This window comes from Tupaia chinensis, unplaced genomic scaffold (genome assembly GCF_000334495.1).
Source record: "Tupaia chinensis unplaced genomic scaffold, TupChi_1.0 Scaffold000294_5, whole genome shotgun sequence".
NCBI lineage: Eukaryota > Metazoa > Chordata > Mammalia > Scandentia > Tupaiidae > Tupaia > Tupaia belangeri.
Window position 1 is genome coordinate 622,115 of NW_006159782.1, and position 22,421 is coordinate 644,535.

General features: G+C 45.3%; 3 protein-coding genes across 5 annotated transcripts in view; 1 reads left to right on the top strand and 2 right to left on the bottom strand.

The window, feature by feature from the left end:
• The first annotated feature begins 1,037 nt into the window (after positions 1-1,037).
• NDUFA6 (NADH:ubiquinone oxidoreductase subunit A6) lies at positions 1,038-14,641 on the top strand. Its single transcript, XM_027772734.1, has 3 exons — positions 1,038-1,218; positions 13,330-13,445; positions 14,426-14,641. The coding sequence occupies exons 1-3, from the start codon at positions 1,080-1,082 to the stop codon at positions 14,555-14,557; spliced, it is 387 nt and encodes a 128-aa protein (XP_027628535.1). The 5' UTR covers positions 1,038-1,079; the 3' UTR covers positions 14,558-14,641.
• A 1,071-nt stretch (positions 14,642-15,712) lies between these two features.
• On the bottom strand, positions 15,713-19,961 carry SMDT1 (single-pass membrane protein with aspartate rich tail 1). The gene is made up of 3 exons (XM_006150707.3): positions 19,630-19,961; positions 18,000-18,140; positions 15,713-15,973 (listed from the first exon to the last, which is right to left on the bottom strand). The coding sequence occupies exons 1-2, from the start codon at positions 19,813-19,815 to the stop codon at positions 18,003-18,005; spliced, it is 324 nt and encodes a 107-aa protein (XP_006150769.1). The 5' UTR covers positions 19,816-19,961; the 3' UTR covers positions 15,713-15,973; positions 18,000-18,002.
• Positions 19,962-20,173: 212 nt separating this feature from the next.
• PHETA2 (PH domain containing endocytic trafficking adaptor 2) overlaps positions 20,174-22,421 on the bottom strand; it is a 4,771-nt gene continuing 2,523 nt past the window's right edge. For all 3 annotated transcript variants that reach the window (XM_006150706.3, XM_006150705.3, XM_014588686.2), the window contains one exon: positions 20,174-22,356. In XM_006150706.3, the coding sequence (XP_006150768.1) occupies positions 21,563-22,342 (780 nt within the window). In that variant the 5' untranslated portion in view covers positions 22,343-22,356 and the 3' untranslated portion in view covers positions 20,174-21,562. The remainder of the gene's footprint in view (positions 22,357-22,421) is intronic.

Sequence of the window (22,421 nt, forward strand, 5' to 3'; positions counted from 1 at the left end):
TCTTTCCAGTAAGCACATGCCCTATAGCAAATATCTCTCTCAAAAATAAATAAATAGAGAGAGAGAGAGAGAAAATCAAGCCAGGTGCATGTACCCACATGCCCAAAATCCCAAGAGGAGAATGGAGAGGGGACTGCAGTGTGATTATCCTTCCTGGGAGGTGATTTCTCACTTGCTTTCTGTCTCTCTGAAGAGCGCATGCGCCCTACAGCAAAAATTTCTCAAATAAATAAATAAATAGGTGTCAGTGGATGGATTAACGGTAATGTCACTGGACTCCCACGTAGTCGGCCACGGTTCCAGTCTCGGACCGGGTGGCTTAAAATTCACTCCAGGCACGTGTGTGAGCACGTCCAAAATCCCAAGAGGAGAATGGAGAAGGGATTGCAGCATGGTCATCCCGGGCGGGATGGTGGTGGTGATTTCTGGCTTTCTGTCTGTCTCTCCAGCGACCACATGCACCCTACATAAAAAAATCTCTCTAAAAACAAAACAACACGAACAACAACAAAAAGATTATTTGGTACAAAAAATGTTGAAACTACGTATAGTTCTTCATAAGACGCATTTTTCATGGACTTTTTGAGGACTCTCCACCCTCCCACCCCCCGCCATCCCCATGCACTGCTGATGCAGAAGAGTCGCCCAGCCGGCAGTCCAGGCGCCTTGATCTGCCTCAGCGACCCACGGGCCCACCCGCTCCCGGGCCCCTGACTGACGCCCCCTCTCCGAGGCCAGTGCGCAAACCTGCGCTGCCCTCAGGCAGGGGAGCGAACAGGACACTGCACTCCGGCTGCCGCCGGGCCCTGCGCCCTCTCGCGGCCGCGCCACCTCAGCACGCCCTTTACGCAGGATCGCTGCCTAGCTTTGTCTCTGAAGATGAGCATGCGCAGCCCCCACCAGCGGATCTACCCGGAGAGAAAGGCTTCTTAGCCAATCGGAGAACCCCAAAGAAGTCCTCCTGCCCACGTGGGCACAGGGGCGTGGCCTTCTATTTTAACGAATGAGAAGCCGTCGGTCCTCCCAGCGCACGCGCAACTGGTGAGGGGGTGGGACTAGGAGGTAGTTTCTTCAGCAAAATGGCGGTGAGCGGCGTCCGCCGGGCTGCGGCCGTGGCCCCCACAGCCGTGAAGCCCATTTTCAGTCGGGACATGAACGAGGCCAAACGGAGGGTGCGCGAGCTCTACCGCGCCTGGTATCGGGAGGTGCCGCACACTGGTGAGAGGCTGCGGCGCACGCGGGGACCCGGAGGCAGCCGCCCAAGGTCGCAGCCGCCCGGCCCGGATTTCTCTCAGGCACAGCGGAGGTCACCAACTTGGGCAGAAGCGACGCTGGGTGCTTCAGGGGAGAAGGGTCATCCGAGCCCATGGGGAGCCCAACCTGGCGATGGCGCCGGAGTTAAACCAGCTGTGCTCGGCCACCGTACAGCGCTTCTAGGCGCCGTGGGCGCTTCGGTCTCTTTTGACCCCTATAATTCTCACAGAACCCCCGGGGACACGGGCAGGGATTGTTAGTGACATTCTCATTTAGTAGGTGAGGTAACCGGGGCACCGAGAGGCAACGGGACGCGCCGAGGCCCAGAGCTGGCTTCTGGTGGCTCTGGAACCTGGAGTATGGACTCTAATAAGAGTTCTAGAATAGATTTTCAGGCGCCGGTTAGGTTTTATAACCCAAGTGGTGCAGGATTTCAGTGATGCCCCAGTTCCCACACTCCCCACAGACACACTGAACCAGAAAAGGGAAGTGACTTTCCCAAGGCCGTCCTGTAAGTCCGAGGTGCCTTTTCCAGACCTTCCAGGCTCCACTTGCCTCTGCTGTGCCCTAGGAGTCCTGATTCCTTCCCTCTCGGCCTATGGAGAGAGCCCGGGAGGGAAGGAATGTGGTGTTAGGAGCATGATGGCCCCAAGCTCTGTCCTTTACCGGCTGTGTGACTTTGGGCAGATTATTTAATCCTTGCCTCAGTTTCCGGATCTTTTAACTGAGATAATAGTTCCTTCTCTGGAGTTACGGTATTAAATAGGTCAGTATTTCTAAAGTGGTTAGAACAGAGCCTGGCATGTAGGTAACGTTCAGCATATGGGCTGCTGCTATTGTTTTTGTTGTTACTGTGATTTATAGCTCTTAGCAGAACTCAGTTCTTTGATGTATGAGAGCTCCTGTCCACAAGCTGACTTTGAAAGATTGCTGGTGACCAGAGTTTAAACCTACCTGATGGTAGAGAAGAAGGAACTTGTGTGATCTGTTGGCTCAGGGACTGCAATTTCAAAAGCCTTCAGGGAACAGGCAGATAATAGGTGTGTGGGGTTGTTCAAATTCAGATGTTTAAACACAGGGTGTTTGCCATTTGCCTAGCAGAACTCTGCTGTGAGTGCCCACATCCCTTTCTTACTGCAGGAGGGATGATTTGAAAAGGGTGATAGGCAACTGGGAGCTAGAGTCCAAGTATCCTGACTCTCAGGACCCAGCTCTTTCTAAACCATCCTTTCCCAAGACCTTCCCTCAAATACTCTTTGGAGAGATAATCTCAGAGTCAGAAGGGTCCAAACAGGAGGGAAAAGAAGGGGATTAAAGGAGCCAGGAGAGCAAGGGGAGAAAGGGTTGGGGGAAGGAAGCTGTCAAGTGGTGTTATATACATATGGGGAAGATGAATGTTGTGTATGTAGCACGTCATTTACTCAGGCCTGTGGTACACTGTCATGCTGCCCTTTACTGGGACTCCAGCTAAGGACTGGGAATAAGTAATAATACTGGTAGTGGCTGGCATTTATTAAATGCTTACATGTGATCCAGCGTGGTGATAAATTATTTCTATTGCCTTATTTATTTTTATTTATTGTTAGTACTTTTTAAGTTTATTTCTTCCATGAGCCAGAGAGAGAGAGGCGAACAATACCTTCAACAGGGTCTCAATTCTGCCGTCCACCCCAGCTTCAGCCAGCCCTAGATTGTGGGCATGTAACATGGCTGGCATACTTAGGGAGGTCTGGACTGGAGCTTTCCATGTGAGTCAGCCTTGCAGAGTGTCACCTTTTACTGCTGTGCCACCATCCAGTCTCCTGTTGTCTTGTTTCAGGGTGGACTCTGTTTGCCTGCCTTACAGATGAGTAGACTGAGACCCAAACATCTCAGGCCACAGCATTATTAAGTTGATTAGTAAGTTGAGCTGGACTTTACACCCTACCTGTACTACTCTAGTATGTGGTTTTTAGGTGTTACTGTAGTTTTCCCTGAATCTTACAGGGTCAGGTTTGGGATAGGAGCATAGGGATAGAACTGCCTTTGAATCTCTTCTTGGGAAAAGTATTATATACTGCTTGCTGCTCATAAGGTATCAGGAGACTTCCTATGGAAAGAGTTTATCCATTTCATTTCTTTTACCTCTTGCACTGTAGGGTTAGTACTAGATAGTTAGATACAAAAGTGAGTAAAACACAGTCTGCCTATAAGTCCTGTGGTCTGGTCAGGGAGATGGGCATATAAACAAAGAATTAAACTTAAAGTATGATAGAGGTCTGAAGGGAAAGTGCTGAAAATTTTAACAGCCAGCATTTGTATTCTGCTTTACTATTTATAGGGTATTGTCCCTTGAATTTTTACCACATTCCTGTAAAGGAATTAGGTTATTTCTCATTCCTAAAAACTTCCTGTTTTTTAGATGAGAAAACAGGCAGAAAATGTTGTACCTGAGAGGTTAATGGTGTGGAAACTTCATCCAGCTTGTCTGACCACCCATCCCCTTTCTTTGAATTTTGCTAGAGGGCACATGTGTTCAGGAGGAGAAAGGGAGAGGCTGGGGAAATAAGAAAGCATCCTCCATGGGGAATGGTCACACTGCAATCCCTTCTTCATTTCTCACCTGGTGTGTTTCTAAAGCCACAAGGTCCTGGACTTAACCACCACTCCCAGATTGGCCCATTCTTTTTCTTTCTTTTTTATTTTTGGAGAGGTTTTTGCTATAGGGCACGTGTGCTTGCCAGAAAGACAGGGACAGACAGAAAGTGAGAAATTGCCCCCCCCTCCCGGGGGGGGGGGTGACTACGTGGCAACCCCTTCTCCTCCATTCTCCTCTTGGGATCTTGGGCATGCACGCACACGCGCCTGGCATGAGTTTTAAGCCACTAGGTCTGGGACTCAAACCGTGGTGGACTACATGGGAGTCCTGTGACATAGCCATTATGCTATTATGTTAATTGTTGGTCCCTCTTTTTTTTTTTTTTTAAGAAGTTTTTTACTATAGAAAGACAGACAGTGAGAGATCACGGGGGTGGGGGGGTGGGGGGAGTGATAGCCACGCCACAGTCCCTTCTCCTTTCTCTTCTCAGGATCTTTTGCACACATGGCCAGTGTCCAGTCTCCTGCTGGTCCCTCTTTTTCTAATTTAAAACACATTTTGGGGACCAGGAGTTGGCGTAATGGTTATGTCACTGGACTCCCATGTAGTCAACAGCGGTTCGAGTCCCAGACCCAGTGGCTTAAAACTTAACACTGGGCATGTGTGCATACATGCCCAAAATCCCTAGAGGAAAATAGAGGAGAAGGAATTGCAGCATGGCCATCTCCCCTAGGGGATGATTTCTCTTTTTCTGTCTCTCTGTCTCTCTTTGGCGAGTGCATGCACCCTATAGCAAAAATCTTTCTCTTAAAAAAAAAAAAAGAAAAACATGTTTTGTTTTGTTTTATTAAAGGGTATATGTGCTGGGACCAGCAGTTAGCATAATGGCTATGTCGCTGGACTCCCATGAGTCGACCACGGTTCGCGTCCCAGACCCGGTGGCTTAAAACTCATGATGGGCGAGTGTGCCTGTGTGCCCAAGATCCCAAGAAGAGAACTGAGAAGGGATTGCGGCATGGCCATCCCCCCTGGGGGTGATTTCTCGCTTTCTGTCTCTCTACCTCTCTCTGTCTAGCGAGCACACGCACCCTATAGCAAAAACCTCTCCTAGGAGAAGAGAAAGCACACCCTGTGGGGAATGGTCATGCTGCAATCCCACTCCTCCTGTCCCTCTTTCAGGACTTTGGGCACGCACATATATGTGGCAAGCCACTGTGTCCTGGACTCAAACTGTGAGGTAGACCATGTGGGAATTGACTGCCTTACCCAGCAGGCCATGGAGCTAACACTTAAAAGACAGGGCCAGCAGGTTGTATGTTGGTTAGTGCCCTGGACTGCCATATGGCTGACTGCAGTTTGAGTCCTGTACTGGTCACTTGTTTTCTTTCTCTCTCTCTCCCTCCCTCCCTCCTCTCCCCTCCCTTCCTTTCCCCTCCCCTCCCCTCTTTCCCATCTCTCTCCTTCTTTCCCCCTCCCTGTCTGTCTGTCTGGTAAGAGGACATGTCCTGTGGCAAATTAAAAAAAAAAAAGATGATAAATAAAATTAAGTAATTCTTAGGGCCAGCAAATGGCGTGGTGGTTAAGGTGGCTGGACTCTCCCACATGACTGACTGCAGTTTGAATCTCAGACCTGGCAGCTTGCTTTCTCACTTTCCTGCTCTCTGTCTCTCTCTGGTCAACTTCAAACAAATAAAATGATGGCAATGAATAAAATTAAATAAAAAATAATAATTCTTTAAAAAAATAAATAATTCTTAAAAACAGATATACACACACACAATTAAAAAAAAAAAAAAAAAAAAATTGCCAGAGCTTGTGTGCACTCAGTGGAGAGCCACAGAGGGAACATGAGAAAGCACCCACCATGGGGCACGGTCATGTCAGTCACTTCTCCATTAACCTCCTTTTTAGGATTTTGGGCAAACCGGTACATGTACCCAGAATTTTTTTTTTTTTTAAGGTTTTTGCCATTGTGTGTGTGTGTGTGTGTGTAGCACGCTGGAGAGAGACAGAAAGATAAGAGAGAAATCACCCTCCTGGGGGATGGCCATGCCAAAATCCCTTTTCCTCCATTCTCCTGGGATTTGGAGCACACATACATACATGCCCAGTGTGATTCTCAAGCCTCCAGGTTCAGGATATGAACTATAGTTGGCCATGTGCCTTAACTACCACATCACCTGCCGGTCCCCTCAGAATGCTTTTAAGCTACCTGTCCAAGACTTGAACCGTGTAGTTGGCCATGTGGGATACAATTATCTTAACCACCATGCTGGCCCCAAAATATAATTTTTTTGGCGGGGAGAGATTTTTGCCGTAGGGCGCACGCGCTCACCAACAAGATAGAAAGAGACAGTGAGAAATCACCCCCCAGGGGGTATGGTCATGCTGCAGTCCCTTCTCCTCCAGTCTCCTTTTACACATGCACACACACTCGGCATGATTTTAAGCCACTAGGTCCAGGACTTGAACTATGGTTGACTATATGGGAGTCCAGCGACATAGCCATTATGCCAACTGCTGGTCCCCGTAAAACATAATTTTTAAAGAAGTTTCTTTTGGGGCCAGCAGGTGGTGTGGTGGTTGAGGTGTTGGACTCCCACATGGCCGACCACAGTTTACATCCCAGACCTGGCGGCTTGCTTCCCCCCCCCCCCCCCATTTCTGCTTCATTGGTCAAAATTTAAAAATAAAAATAACAAATAATTTTTTTTTAAGTTTATCTCTTTTGTGAGAGTGAGGGAAAAAAACAGTACCCACAACAGAGTCTCATGTCGCAATGTTTCCCCACGTCTTCCCAGCTAACCAAGGATCCTGGGCACAGTTGCCTGACTTTCAAATCAATAGAGGAATTGAACCCATGATCTTCCACATGGATCCAGTTTTACCAAGCAGTGTGTTATGACTGCATAACCAAACAGGCCCCTGAGTTCTTTTTTATTACACCACACCCTCTTCCCATCTAAGAATCACCTAGTGTCTGATATTACTGCTACCAAATGAATTGCAGCAAACAGCTGAGACCTGTATCAACTTTATTCTTTTTTTTGGAAAGGTGTTTTTGCTACAGGGTGCGTGCATTCTCCAGAGAGACAGAGAGAGACAAAAAGACAGAAAGTGAGAAATTACCCCCCAGGAGGGATGGCCACGCTGCAATCCCTTCTACTCCATTCTCCTCTCAGGATCTTGGGCACGCACACACAAGCACTTGATGTGAGTTTAAGCCACCTGGTCCGAGACTCAAACCACGGTCAACTACATGGGAGTTAAGCGACACAGCCATTACGCTAACTGCTGGTTCCTCAACATTAATCTGTCAGAACCTTCTTGATTAGAAAAGCCTTACAATAACTTGGGAAAACACATAGAGACTGGGAAAAGTCACCTACATCCAAAAGGGGGCACTTCTTTTCTTCCTTTGAGCCTCTCAAGTTTTTTCAAATTGAAACTTAAATATCCAGGATTCAAAGAATAAGCCAGAAATCTGTGAGTAAATAAAAAAACCCTGGGAACTGATTTACCCAGGCTTTCTCAACAGTAGCATTTGTGCTAGATAATTCTTTGTCATGCAGGACTGTCCTTATTATAGGATGTTTAGTAACATCCCTGGCATCTACAGAATTCTTCTCTTCCCTTGTTTTGACAACCAAAAATGCCTCCAGACATTATCAACTGTAGCAAAATCATTGCTGGTTTGAGAACCACTGACTAAGTCCAAAGAACAATTCAACAGGCTATTGTAAAACAGGCTATTTCTCTTTGACCTTCTGTATCCTTCCTCATTGATGGAATGATGTGATCTGGGGCTTGAGGTTGGAATGGGGAGCTAAGGCTATGGAATTGTGTCTTGAGACAAGTGGTTGTTTTTACTATTTTTCTATAGGGCACTTGCACTTGCAGGAGAGAGAGAGAGAGAGAGATGGAGGGAGGGAAAATAAGAAAGCACCTCCAGGAGGATGGTCACACTGCAGTCCCTTTTCCTTTCTCCTCTCGGGATTTGGGGTTTGTATGCATACTCACCTGGCATGTATTTCAAGTCGCTGGGTCTGGGAGTTGAACTGCACAGTCAGCCATGTGAAATTCAGCCACCTTCACAACATCACTGGCTGGCCCAATACAAGTGTTCTTCCTTTTTTTTAACCCCCAAATACTAAAGATGTGTATAGATATGAACAAAGATGTATCATGTAACATATGGTAGATATTATTCAGTTAGTTATAAACATATTTTTACTTATTGTAATCAAGTTATAAGTTCTCACTGTTGACAAAGTTGTTAAGGAAGATAGAGTAATATCATTGTAAATTTCTTGCTGTATTAATTTGTTTTATTATAAGTATATACCAAATTTTTCTCTTAGAAAATCAACTTTAGTAGCATTCCTAATACACATTTAATGACTTAATTTTTTTTTGGTCACCTGCTATGTTCTCATCTAAAGGAATGCCATATCTAATGGAATTACAAGTTATGAAAACAAAAATGATCAAGGAAGATTCCCAAGTTGGTGATTTAAGTAACTGGGAGGTATTCACTATTTGCTTAGATAGGCATGACTTGGCCTAAATAGTTTTGGGAGGTGAAAGGATAGTGGTTTCACTTTTCACACATTCGATTTGAAAATGCAACTCATCACAAAAGTACAAATACCAAGGAGGCCGATTGGTCATACAAGTGTGGAGTTCAAGGGATCTGAAAAAAGTTGTAATATGGAGTTACCAGTAAAAAGAAGTGAATCAACCTACAAATAATATAGATAACAAAGAAAGCTTGGACTTGGAACACTCTAGCAGTCTGAAACAGAGTGATAAAGCTAGGATGGTACCAGAAAAATCCTAAGAATGTAGCTGAAAACAAGGGAAATAAATATGCTGAATTCTGGAAGGAGGTAGCATGAGATGAATAATACTCAAAAATGTTTCCTTGGGGAACCAGCAGTTAGCGTAATGGCTATGTCGCTGGACTCCCACTTAGTCGACCGTGGTTCGTGTCCCGGACCCGGTGGCTTAAAACTCACGCCGGGCGCGTGTGCGTGCGTGCCCAAGATCCCGAGAGGAGAATGGAGGAGAAGGGATTGGGGCGTGAACATCCCCCCTGGGGGGTGATTTCTCGCTTTCTGTCTCTATGTCTCTCTCTGTCTGTCTGGCGAGCGCACGCGCCCTACAGTGAAAATCTCTCCAAAAAAAAAAAATGTTTCCTTGGACTGGTAGAAACAAAATTAATTTTTAGAGAAGTAAGTAGCAGTCAAGGTTTGATCAGAGATATAGGACCACATACATAAATACTAATAATCTATTCTAGGGATTGTTGTAAGAACTTATTCTTTCTTTGTAACTGTCATGAAAAGTCAGCATGGTTATCAGCTGCTTAAGGAAGATTGACATGAAGTAGGGAAACAAATGAAAACTGGAATTTCCAGGGATGAATGGATCCCATGAGCGCAGAATTGTTTTTGTAGCACCCTTTTTGTTGTTTTTGTTTTGTTTAATTTTAGTTCATTTTTATACATTCAATCAGTAACATCACTTAGCTTATAAAGTGAATTTACCCAACATGAATACACTTCACACCAGTCCAGGTCAGAATACTAACCCATTATCATCAACAGATTAAAAATCCATTTTTGTGTCCCATAAATATCTTACCTCTCTATTTTTTCCCTTAATTTCTTTCCTCATACTTTCTCCCTTCTCCCACCCTCTTCCCACATTAGCTTTAGTATCCATAATCATTTTCCATGCTTTTGTATCCTCTGGTCTTTCAATTTCTGCCATAGAATGTGGACAGTTGGTATATATCTATATATAGATATAGATATATTTAAATAATTATTTACTTAATTCCATTTGTAATTATTATTATTACCTTTTAAAATTTGACCAGAGAGAGACAGAGAAAGGAAAGGGAGCCACCAGGTTCGGGACTCGAACCATGGTCAGCCATGTGGGAATCCAGTGCTTTGACTGCCACACCACCTGCTGGCTCCTAATAGTCAGTATATGTTAAGTGAAGAAATACAGTTTCTCTCTTTCATACCCTGGCTTGCTTCACTCAGCAGTAAACCCTCCATATTCATCTAGTTTCTATCAAATGCCATGATCTTGTTTTTTATGACTGAGTAGGATTCCATAGAACCACACCCCCTCAATCCACTCATTTGTCTGTGGACTTTTGGGTTGGTTCTGTGTCCTAGCAATTGTGAATAATGTTGCAGTAAACATAATATGCAAGCACTTTTCCAACTGAGCATTCTGCTATCTTTTGGGTAGATACCTAGGAGTAGAATTGCTAGACCATATGGTAGATCTTTGTGGAAACTCCACATTGTTCTCCAAAGTGGAGATCAGTCTACATTCCCACCAACAGTGTAGGAGAGTTCCCCTTTCAACACAGTCTCGCCAGCACCGACCATTTTTTATTTTAAATCTTTGTCATTCTGGGGGACCAATAGATGACATAATGGTTGTTGCTGGACTCCCATGTAGTTGACTTTGTTTTGCATCCTGGACCCAGTGGCTTATAACTCAGGCATGTGTGCCCAAGATCTCAAGAGGAGAATGGAGGAGAAGGGGTTCCAGTGTGGCTATACCCCTTAGGAGGTGATTTCTTGCCTTTTTTTTCTCTCTAGTTAGCATTCATGCCCTATAGTCTCTCTTTTTTTTTTTTTTTAACCATTCTGACTGGGGTCAGGTGGTATCTCATTGTAGTGTTTTTTTTGTTTTGTTTTTTTTTTTTTGGAGAGGTTTTTGCTATAGGGCACATGCCCTCGCCAGACAAAGACAGAAAGCGAGAAATCACCCCCCAGGGGGGATGGGCCTGCCACAATCCCTTCTCCTCCATTCTCCTCTTGAGATCTTGGGCACACATGCCTGAGTTATAAGCCACTGGGTCCAGGACTCGAACCACGGCCGACTACATGGGAGTCCAGCGATGTAGCCATTATGCTAACCGTTGGTCCCCCTCTCATTGTAGTTTTAATCTAATTCTCCCTTATGATGAGGGATGTTAAGCATTTTTTCTTTTATTTTCTTCTTCTTCTTTTTTTTTTTGGCTGTTTGTCTTCCTTAGAGAGTCGTTTGTTTACTTCATTTTTCTATCTTTTAATTGGGCTGATCATTTTCTTCTGTTTGGCTAGGCCACTTGAGTTCCCTGTATATTCTGGTTATCAGTTCCTTATCTGAGGCACAGTTTACAAAAATATTCTCCCATTCTGAGGATTGTCAATTCACACTAATAAACTGTGTCTTTTGCTGTGCAGAAATTTCTTAATCCAATGTAATTCTACTTGTCTCTTTTTGAGATTATTCCTAACAATTAATGTGTTGCAGACTCTCTCTCCTTTTAGATGTAGCAGTCTTTTCTTTACATATTTGGATGTGCCTGAGTTGCCTAAGTGTTTTATCTTCTTGATGAATCAGCCCTTTTACTACTGAGTAATGCCCTTCTTTGTCTCTTCTTACAGTTTTGTTTTAAAGTCTTATTTTGTCTAGGATCATTATCATGACTCTAGCTATTTTTTGGTTTCTGGTCGCATGGAATACCGCTTTCCATTCCTTCACTTTTAGTCTATGTGTGTCTTTTTTTTTTTTTTTTTTTTAAAGAGAGATTTTTGCTATAGGGCATGTGCTCACTGGAGAGACAGAAACAGAAAGCAAGAAATCACCCCCCCTCCAAGGGGCATGATCATGCTGCAGTCCTTTCTCCTCCACTCTCCTCTTGGGATTTTGGGTACACATGCACATGCACCCAGTGTGTTTTAAGCTGCCAGGTCCAGGAATCAAACTGTGGTTGACTACATGTGAGTCCAGCAGTGTAACCATTATGCCATCTACTGGTACCAGTCTTTGTATGTTTTTATCCATGAGGTGTGTTTCTTTTAGGCAGCAGATACAGGATTTCTCTTTTCTTTTTTTTTTTTAACCATTCAGCCAGTGTGTGCCTCTTGATTTGAGATTTAATCCATTAATATTCATTGTTATCGATATTTCTGAAATTGTTCCTGCCATTAAGTTGGTTGTTTTCTTGGTTGTTCCCCACCTCCCATCCCCTTATTTGTCTTTTCAGAACTTCTTGAAGAGCTGGTCTGGTGTTGGTAAATTCTTTCAGGTTTTGTTTATCTGAGAATTTTTTTAATCTTTTCTTCCTATCTGAAGGATAATCTTGCTGGGTATAGTTATCTTGGTTTAAATTGTTTTTCATTTAAGACCGAATATATTTTTCCCATTCCTTCCTTGCTTGCATTGTTTCTGGTGAGAGGTCCAAAGTTAGCCTGATGGGGTAACCTTTGTAGGTAACTTAACATTTCTCTTGTCAATTTTAGTATCCTGTCTTTATCTGTGGTCTTGGTCAGTCTGGCTATGATGTGCTGTAGAGAAGGTCGTCTTGGGTTGATTCTACTTGAAGTCCTTTGTATTTCTTGGGTCTGGATATTTGAATGCTTCTCTAGGTTTGGAAGGTTTTCTTCCAGGATTTCATGGAATAGATTACCAATGCCTTTAGTTTCTTCACCTTCTGGAATACTGATTACCCGGATATTTGGGCACTTAATGTTATCTAGTATTTTTGTCTGTGCCTCCAATAAGAATTTAAAACCTAGAGAACTGGAGCTACAACTTAAACTTCTCTCTCATTCCCCCCAAGTAACTGATGATGTTGTTAACTGCTTGTGGGATTGAGGCCTTCCCTACCTGCACATATCCTTAGCAGTCTTCCTCAACTGTAAGTTCTGTGGTACTTAGAGTCCACACCACATCATTTTACGTTTTCTTTTCAATGTTGTCATCATCTTTTGCTGATTGCTTTACATTAAAATAATGATAAAGTTTGTTGAGAGCTTATTCTATGCCAGGCATCATGGTAATAAACATTTTGCATTATCTCATGGTATACTCAAAACAGCTCTAGAACTATACATAATATTTTCATCTTCATTTCACTGATTAATAAATAATACTCAGGCAAATTAATTTACCCATAATCATACAGCTGATCAACAACAGAGCTGGGATTTAAACCCAGGTTGTCCACACTTCAGTTTTTGTTTTGCTATAGAGACAAGGAGAGGGAAAGTAAGTAACCACCCCCTTGAGGGATGGCCACGCTGGAATCCCTTCTTCTCCAGTCCCCTTTCAGGACTTTGGACATAGATGCAAATGTACCTGGTGATTTTCAAGTTGTCAGGTCCAGGAGTCAAACTACAGTGTCAGCCATGTCAGATCCACATGGCCTTAGCCTTTACACTACCTGCTGGCCCTATCCATACTCTTAAACTATATTATACTGTCTCTTCAAGTGCAGTGATCCTCTTGTCCTTGCTCCTTACTAGCAAGCACCATGCCTTGTACTTCTTTGTGTGATCAAGTTTAGGGTCAGGCTAATAATTGGTGAATAGAATGAATGGGCAACTTTTATGTGTTCAATGACTGTCTTCTGACATGTTTTTTTAAGGACATGTTTTAACCATAAATTTTCACCCTGAATCATGTTTTCTCTCTAGTGCACTTATTCCAGCTAGACATCACTGTGAAACAGGGACGGGATAAAGTTCGAGAAATGTTTATGAAGAATGCCCATGTCACAGACCCCAGAGTGGTAGATCTTCTGGTCATTAAGGTAACTGATCCTCCATGATCTGCCAACTTGTCCTGTGCTTCTCAGTCTTCCCAGATGAACATTTTGGCCCAGAGTTTAAAGAGCAATTACTGGTTCAGTAACTATAGCTCTGTGTTTCAAAAAGTAGTTAGATGTGTGGGTTTCACTTGGTTAAGTAGATTATAAAACAATTCAAAGGAAAGCAATGGAAGAATCTACTGGGTCATGCCTTTTCTTGTTCTTTTTTAAAATTTGCTGTAGGGCATATGTACTTGCCAGAGAGAAGGTAGAGGGGTGAGAAAGCAAAGGGGATGGCCATGCCACAGTCAGGATTTTGAGAATGCACATATATGTACCTGGCTTGTTTTTCAAGCCGCTGGGGCCTGGACTCAAACAGTATTGTCCACTATGTGGGATCAATCACTTTAACCACAATACCACTGGCTGACCCTAGGGTTTGTGTTTTATTTTCTAACTAAAAAAAAAAAAAAAAGGACATAGGGAGGAAAGTTTAAATTCTTCTTATACTTCATCCTTGGCAATTACTATTTTACCTAGGAGCCAGCTTAACAGCTGAAGAGAAGCAGGCAAGTTGGCTATGAGTCCTGTGTAATCATAGTCAAAACATGAGCCTGATTCTGTCTCTGTGGCCAGTCACATTAGAATCAGTGGGAGCTAAGCATGGACCAGTAAATGTAACATGGAGTAAATGTTCAGTAGAAACCAAAGCCAGCCATGTTAGGCAGTCATGGAGTAGCAACCTGTTAACCTAGAAGTCTCTGCTTGGGACCAATTAAATTAACCATACTCAATATCTGAAAAGCCTCAGAGATCTTTTAGCCCAACCACCTCATATTCCAGATGCAGAAACTGTTGTCTGGACAGAATGGTTTCTTGCCCAAGATCATTCAGCAAGTCAATACTGAGCAGAATTGAATCCTGGCCTTCGGGTTATATTCCTTTGATTTACCTACCTTGACAACCTCTCCCTTCTTGTGCAGGGAAAGATGGAACTGGAGGAAACGATTAAAGTGTGGAAGCAGCGGACACACGTTATGAGGTTCTTCCATGAAACAGAAGCACCAAGGCCAAAGGATTTCCTGTCCAAGTTCTACATTGGTCATGACCCGTGAAGTCCCTCAGTGGAAAGGTGCATGTTGATATTTAATTATTTTAGAATACAAATAAATTCATTATATGATGGTCACTTTGATAGACTTCCATTGGCTAGTTTTCTGTAGTTTCATTTTCTACAGTCTTTCACTTTTCTATAGTCTTTCTCAATTTTTGCCTGAACAAGTGGGGTCTTGGTATACATACCACCTGTTCTTTCGTGTTTTTTTTGGCTGTGATCTTTGCTGTAAGATTGGATTCTCTTTCTCAGAGTCTTTCATGTCAATAAACAGGAAGGGATGAGGCCATCTGCTCAGAAACTGTCACACGAGGCGTGAGGCTGGATGACTTCATTAACTTAGTTGTGTTCCTGTGGCTTCTATGATTGCACACGTTGGTGTCAGGGCAGATTATTAAAATTAGGCAGCTCTTGCTGTCAGAGAGGATCAGAGTAGCACTAACAGTTACAGAAGTGAAACCAAGATGGCTATTTTTCTCTGGGTTCTCAAGAAAATGGATGTTCAGAGGCCCAGTCCTTCTACTTGAATAAGCACGGTCCTTAGTAAAATGAACTTCCTACTCAGACACCCTGCTAGGAGTGCAGCTGTTCAGTGCACACAGAACAGAAATAATCTGTTTGAAACGGTTGTTGCAAACTCTGGTGTAGCTCAAAGTGACAGGAAAATAAATGTTTACCCAGGTTAACCCATCTCTGTTTGCTTTGAATGGTGGCCTTCTCTGTTCCTTCCTTGAAAGTCCAAATGCTGGGGGAAAGGACTCAATATCTAGGTAGCTACCTCAGGATTCTCACACTTTTTAGCACAAGAGTCCCTTTTTTATTTTTTCACTTAAACCCAAATTTGAAAAATTCATTCTAGTAATATTTAAGTAGTCATAACAACCATGATTAGCACGTGATAACTAGTCAGTATAATTCAACACAAAAAAATCTTGAAGCTTCATTTAGCCTGCACAGCTTTATTACGGGAACACAGAGTTTCTGGCAGGCTTCTGTAAATGAAAGTAGGGCTCAGACCCCCATAATTCCCTTTGTGGATCCAAAGGGATGTGGGTATCCTGGCTTGTAAATCAAAGGCCTTCTCTCGTAGAGAAGGGACAACAGAGACAGGAAGCTGCAACAACTAGAGCCTGTTCATATTGAGAAGCTTCAACCATTTTCCAGTTACACATAGCTGATTTTTATTATGTTTATTCATAATTTGACTGTTTGATTTTTCCAGTGCTCAGTAGACAGCACATCTAGGGAACTTCCACCAGGCTGGAGATCTGGGCTATGGTCACAGACCATGCAAGAAGCTTCACTGGACTTGAGAGACTGCGGGCTTTTCCTGAGCCTTTCTGCTGATGGGGGAACAAGAGGCTGAGAGCATCACCATTTCTTTAGTGCTTTTTCTTTTCTTTACTTCCTCCATGTCCTGCAAGAAAAGAAAGCAGCAGTGAACTGGGCAATAGAGCATTCCTCCACCCACATACAGAAAAAAGAATTAATTCCACAGAGGGGTTCTTCCTAACATGACAGAAGAAAGGTGATTTTGAGTATGTTGATTATTTATACATACTTTTTACTGGGCACTCACCACAGGCCAGGCACTAGAGCCTCAAATCTTTTTAAAAAAATAAATACCCCTTGTCAACAAGCAGCTCATAATCTAATAGAATTCTGGTGTGTGTAAGCATGTAATATTTAATGTTGTAATTGAGGTCAGTCAAAGGAAGAAGCAGACACTTCAAATGGAGGGATAAAGGGAAATTTCATCAAAGATACTGAAGAACAGGTAGATTAAGACAAGCACTGGGGCCAGCAGGTGGAGCGGTGGTTAAGGGCGCTGAACTCACAACTAGCCAACCACAGTTCAAGTCCTGGACCTAGTGGCTTACTTTCTCAATTAATCAATATCTCTCTCTCTCTATCCCTTTCTAGTCAAATTAAAATAAATAAGCAAAGTTAAATAAAATAATTCTTAAAAAAAAAAAAGAGAGAAAGCACCTTAGTGGGAAAGAAAGAGGCTTCCATGTAGGAAGATGCTTGATCCATACTTGGCGGTGGGTAATCCAAGAAATGGTGAATAGGGAACAGGTATGTAGCTTGGAATACAGAAGATGAGAGTGTGATGAGTGGGGTTGGCAATGTTGGTAGGTGGTACAGTTAAGGCTCCAGATTCCCACATGACTGACCATGGTTTGAGTCTCCAACCTAGCAGCTTGCTTTCTTACTTTCTATCTCTCTGATCAAGTTTTAAAAACAATAATAAAAATAATAAAATAAATGATTAATAAAATTACATGAATAACAAAATTCTGTTTTTCTCTGGTCAAATTAAAAATAATAATACATAAAATTAAATAGTCACTGAGACCAGCAGATGGCATAATGGCTATGTCACTGGATTCCATGTAGTCGACCGAGGTTCGAGTCCCAGACCCGGTGACTTAAACTCATGCCAGGCGTGTATGTGTGCGTGTGTGCCCAAGATCCCGAGAAGAGAATGGAGGAGAAGGGATTATGGCATGGCCATCCCTCCTGGGGGAGGGGGGTGATTTCTCACTTTCTGTCTGTCTGTCTCTGTCTTTCTGGTGAGCGCACACACCTTACAGCAAAAACCTCTCCAAAAAACGTAAAAAGTAAAAAACCTCTCCAAAAAGAAAAAATAATAATTCTGTAAAAAATAAAAATGAAGGGTGGCTAAATTCCAGGTATGTCCTTATCTATGACAGTAGTACTGCCGTGCAGCATGTAATACTGGGTTGTCAGGAAACTTGCAACGCATTTTTAAATAGAAAAATATGTATGACCTTCCTGACAACTTAATAGAATACAGGAAGTCAACACAACAAAGCCTAATGGAAGAGGACAGGGACTGCTGGGGGAGGGGTCTGTAGGCTGTGTCTGAACCAGGCTGTGATGCAGCTTGGCAGATTCTACATTTCATTATAGAGTTGTTGAAATGAAGCTGTTGGTGGTGGGTGTGTAAGGCAAGCTCAAGCAAATGTGTGGCTTGGTTGAAGATACATCGAGGGCACTGAAAAGGTTAGCTGGGAATTTGATGTAGTTGGATCTGTAAGTCGGTAAAATAACTTCTCTCATCCAACATAAGGTAAAGAAAAAATAAAACCATGAGCTACTTGAGCTGGCAGGTGGTGTAGTGGTTAAGGTGCTGGACACCCACATGGTCAACCGTGGTTCAAGTCCTGGACCTGGCAGCTTGCTTTCTCACCCTCCCCCCACCTCTAATATGTGACTTTCTGGTGAGCACATGTGCCCTATAGCAAATTTTAAAAAATAATAATAAATTTATTTTTAAATATGAGCCACCTAAGTAGGTCAGTTCATAAAGCTTCTTCCTGAGTATCCAAATGCTGCCAGGCCAGACTGCATCACAAATCAGATGCTAACTCTCTTCCTCTTGCTCCTGGTCCAGATAGGGAGAAAGCAAGGCTTACCTGTTAGTCATCATCGTCGTCATCCTCTGGAACAAAAATGTCGTGTTCCTCAAGTAGAGCAGCGAAGTTCTTGCTAATGAGTGTCCCCACATAGAGAAACGGAATCACTATGGAGAACACGCGGAGGAGACCAAAGGACATCTGCAGAGGTCAGAGTGGAGTCAGTGAGCCCCAGAACCCACTCTGGCAAGCCCACAGAACGCCTGGCCGTCTCAGGGGCATTCCCTATTGTGGACCCCTGACCCATCACAAGCAACTTGATTTTTTAAAGTCCTTGGAAAAATTCAGAGCAAGAAAAATTAGAAGAGGAGATTAAGTGATTGTTATGGCCATCCAAATGGATACAAGAAAAAGGATCAGGCCTTCTAGACATCTACAAATTGGCATAATTTGCAAATTCCTACAGATAGGAGAGAAAGTACTAAGAGGGCTGAACTATGGTCAGTTTTACTTGAAGACGCTACATGAAAAAGGATTGCAAAAATATGTACTGAAGGGATTTTCCCTATAATTCATTAAGTAACAGGTTCCTTGATGCCTGAGAAATTTGATTTCCCCAGATTAAATTTTAGAACAGATGTGTTTGAAAAGTGGGCATGTCTTTAAAAGATTATTTAGTTGAATTGGGGGCATGTCAGTAAAGTCTCATCATTTCCTCTGTATTTTCCTGGAGGAAAAAAAAAAAGGTTTCCAGATGTGCCTTTTTAATAAGGCAGCTCTCCCAGCCTACTCCTTGCACCTTCCAGCTTCTTGCTGTGAAACTACCCTGCAGTCAGTTTGAGTTAGTATAGACCAGATCAGATTTTTTAAAAAGTGTTTCTTGGAATCAGCAGGTGGCATGGTGATTGCTGGACATCCACTTGTACCTGGCAGCCCCAAAATCAAAACAAAAATAGATAAATAGATGTTAAAACATTTTTTTAAAAAGTTTCTTAAATCCGACCTACCCCTGCAGTCAGAAAGAAAAGTTTTGTTTAATAAAAGAGATCATTTCTGTTTTCTTCAGAAAACCCCAACGGTACTGAGGGCATATTGCAGTATTAAGTGGTGGGAAAAAACACGACTGGTGGGGGTGGTACCAGCAATGGTGGCCCTGGATGCCTGGGCCTCACTTGGCTGCTAGTCTCGGATACTGGCTTCACCGCTCTGGTCCCTGATTCTTCATCAGTAAAAACAGTGTAACAATTCTCTCACACCTCTCGCGACAATACATCACATGAATTAAATGCTAGGTCACAATTCCTAAGTCCCGCTCCACCTGCCCCTTGTGTACAAAGCCTTTCACAACTCATTGCATTTCATCAAGTTACAAGGCAGAACAGACACAAAGCTGAATCTTCTGGCTCCTAGAGAAATAGGCCACTGCGTCCCTCACAATGAGCTAGTGCAACATGCCGTGCTTCTCAGCCTTTGCCCACCCCCATCTTCCGTTTCCGTATACCCAGTTCAACTCAGCTCCTCCCACCTGTCAAAATCAGTTTCCATTAGCGCAAAAATGTGCCCTTGAGCCCCCTTCCAGGTAGGGTGATCATGTGATTGGCCTGTGCCTCTGTCAATCAGTGTCGGCCCGACGTATTCCCCACAATGATTGGCCTGAGCCCCTCCGCCCCGCCTCCAGGGAGACACTCACTTTCACCGGTTTAGGCAAAATGGCGCCGCTGCGGGTAACGATGACTGACCTCGACGGAACCAGGCTCCAACCTGAGCCGGCCCGTACGGCGGAGACATCACCGCCTTTCCTCAAGCTTGGACCGCTCCGGATAGCCCCGAATCGGATGGATGCCGATGCCAGCCGGCGAGCCGCTCCAGACGCCATCTGCCAACTCCGCCCCTAGTCGGGCGCCTACCCCACCGCCCTACCCCGGTGCGGCCCTCGGAAAGAACGCCGCGGGAGCCTCGCGAGGCCTGCGGAAGGCCGCGAGAATCCCGCCCTCACACTTGCGCAGTGCGGGGTTCCTACTGCGGAGCGGGGAGGCGTCTGTCACCCGCCCGACTTGGTGACGTCGTGAGGACGCCGCGACGCCTCCGTTCCCGCTCCTCCCGGTTCTGACGGGCGGGCGGTGAGGCGGAGGTCGACCGGAGGCCTTCCTTGAGTGGTTCCCGCACCCGGCGCCGCCCCGGCCTGGCGAAGCAGTCCTCAAGTTGGGGACGCCAGAAATAAACGGAAGGGACAGACATGAGTAGTAAACACTCAGCGTTTTAATCGTATAAAAAACACTGAACAATGAGAAAGAAAGAAGCCTGTAGTGTCTGTATAAAATAAAGTGTGGTGGGCGGAGAGGTCTCGGCCGGGGGCCATCTCAGCTTCCGGAGATTGGAGGCTCAGCCTCTGCCTGGGTTGGGCGGGCGAGGCTCCAGTAATTGTGTGTGTGTGTGTGTGTGTGTGTGTGTGTGTGCGCGCGTGCGTGTTCGCGCGCGCGCGCGTACCCCAGTATCCTCGCTGGGGCTGATTTCTCGCTGGCAGAAGCCCCTGTAGCAAAAATCTCTCAAAAAAGGAGTGGGTTGGGGGAGAAGGGCGTCAGGCTGTTCTGGCCTCTAGCTCTGTCCATTGTGCTACTCTGCCTCTCGGACAATAGAACACACTTGGAGAATAGCAGTGCGAGGTCTTGGCAGGCACACCCTGGGGAAGAAACAGACTTAACATAGGTGTCCAGGATGGTTCACTAGCAGGAGCAGGAGCACCTTTGTGGAAGCCCAGCCAGGAGTTTATCAGAGGGTCCCGGGAATCCCGTGTCTAAGCTTCTAGAATGTCCAGGGCAGAACCGGGAAGCCACACTGGCCCCACCTTTTCTTTAACTTCGCGCTTGGTACTCTGGGAGCTGATTGCTGAGGACAGAGTACAGGTTTGTGCTGACTTGTGAAAGCCACTGGGCCTCTCGGAGCAATATCCAGTACCATCTGTTGACTGAGCTACTGGGCAGTGAGGATTAGGGGTTCCGACATTTTCTGAACAAAGTCCATAGTTCTTTATTGGCTGAAGGCCCTCTCCCTCTGAAGGTCCCTTCCCAAACTGTAGTATGGGGTGTCCCATGCCCAGTCTTCCCACTGGATTCAGGAACAGCTGGGTCCCAGAAGTCCCTAGGACCATAAATTCACTTTCTCCCACAGGGTTGGCCTTCAAGCCAATCAGATTGCAGCCAAATTCTGGTATGTAAATGCACAGAAGATCCCCCGTTAGAAGTGGTGAGCATAGGTCAAAGGGTGGGTGGCAGTGGCCATGTAACATTCCCTACTTCCTCTGTTTCATTGCCATCCCCCAGGAGAGGGGCAGTCCAGCGCAGAGCCAGGGGTCTTGGGTCTTGCTCTGGTTGCTGGGCACATAACTTTTCCTCTATGGCCTCAGGAAATGAAGAGATTGGAAGTAATGACTCTTCAGTCCCATCCAGGCACACAGGTAGATCTGGAACCTGGAGAAGGTCTAAAAAGCAGGAAGAAGAACCCTCAGCTGCCCCATCAAACTGAAAGAAAGCAACCTTGGAATGAGTAAACATTTAACTCCTGCGAAAGCACTGGCCCTGAGGTCCTGACCGGCAGGACAAGGGCAGAACTCTAAGGACCCCGGCTCAGGGCCTGTCCTGTTTCTCACACTCTGGCTGGCTGCACTGGGCCCTCTGCTGCCACCTGTGCCTCAGCTCCACAATCTCCTGGCCATACCAGTTGTGCAGGGTAGAGAAGCAGGAAGTTTCAGGGGACACAGGACTCTGTCCCCTGCCTAGGAGGAGGCTGGCAGGACCCTGTAATTCCCATTCAGCCCAACCCCGGCCTGCTGGCCTGCTGCCTCCTTCTTCTACCAAGCCCATAGGGCTGCAGTCCCTGGAGAGGGAGTGGCCATTCTCCAGGCCCGGAGACCAGCGGTCAGGAGCTGGGGGCTTGCAGCGGCCCGCAGTGGCCTTCCAGGTTGAGTGGCGATGCAAGACCAGGCTCTGGCGGGCTTCCTGCAACTGGCTCTCCAGCTCGCGCACCACCAATCGCATGTAGCCAAAGCTTGCCCGGGACAGCGCCTTCACCCAGGCTTCCTGGGCCGCTGGCCCATCTGCTGCCAGCAGATGGGGGCGCACTCCGGGGGCATCAAAGCGAATGGCAAAGGCGAACTCCTCGGGCACAGGCGCCTCAGCCAGCTCCACTGTGCAGCCCTCCAGCACCACCAGGCTCAGCGGGGCCCGGCCCTCGCGACTCTCAAAGGAGAATAGCAGGTTGCCCTTGAGGACAAACCAGCATCTTCGGCCAGTGCCACTGGGGGTGGGTGGTGTCCCTGGCCCCCCCCAAGTGCGCAGGAAGCCGGTGTGATCTGCTGGAGAGTCGCTCATTGCATAATGGGCCACACTCCTCTGGTTCAGCTTCATGGTTTCTCCGAGAACTGTGAAGCAGAGAGGGTTGAGGCACATGAGAGAGGTGGTCCCTGCCTCCCCCGCAAGGGAAGAG

Bases quoted from the DNA above. Each gene is read 5' to 3' on its own strand.
- NDUFA6 (XM_027772734.1), top strand. From the start codon at position 1,080: ATGGCGGTGAGCGGCGTCCGCCGGGCTGCGGCCGTGGCCCCCACAGCC. The intron at 1,219-13,329 runs GTGAGAGGCTGC...TTTTCTCTCTAG, and splicing joins TCGGGAGGTGCCGCACACTG to TGCACTTATTCCAGCTAGAC. The intron at 13,446-14,425 runs GTAACTGATCCT...CTTCTTGTGCAG, and splicing joins TAGATCTTCTGGTCATTAAG to GGAAAGATGGAACTGGAGGA.
- SMDT1 (XM_006150707.3), bottom strand. From the start codon at position 19,815: ATGGCGTCTGGAGCGGCTCGCCGGCTGGCATCGGCATCCATCCGATTC. The intron at 18,141-19,629 runs GTGAGTGTCTCC...TGACCTCTGCAG, and splicing joins TTTTGCCTAAACCGGTGAAA to ATGTCCTTTGGTCTCCTCCG.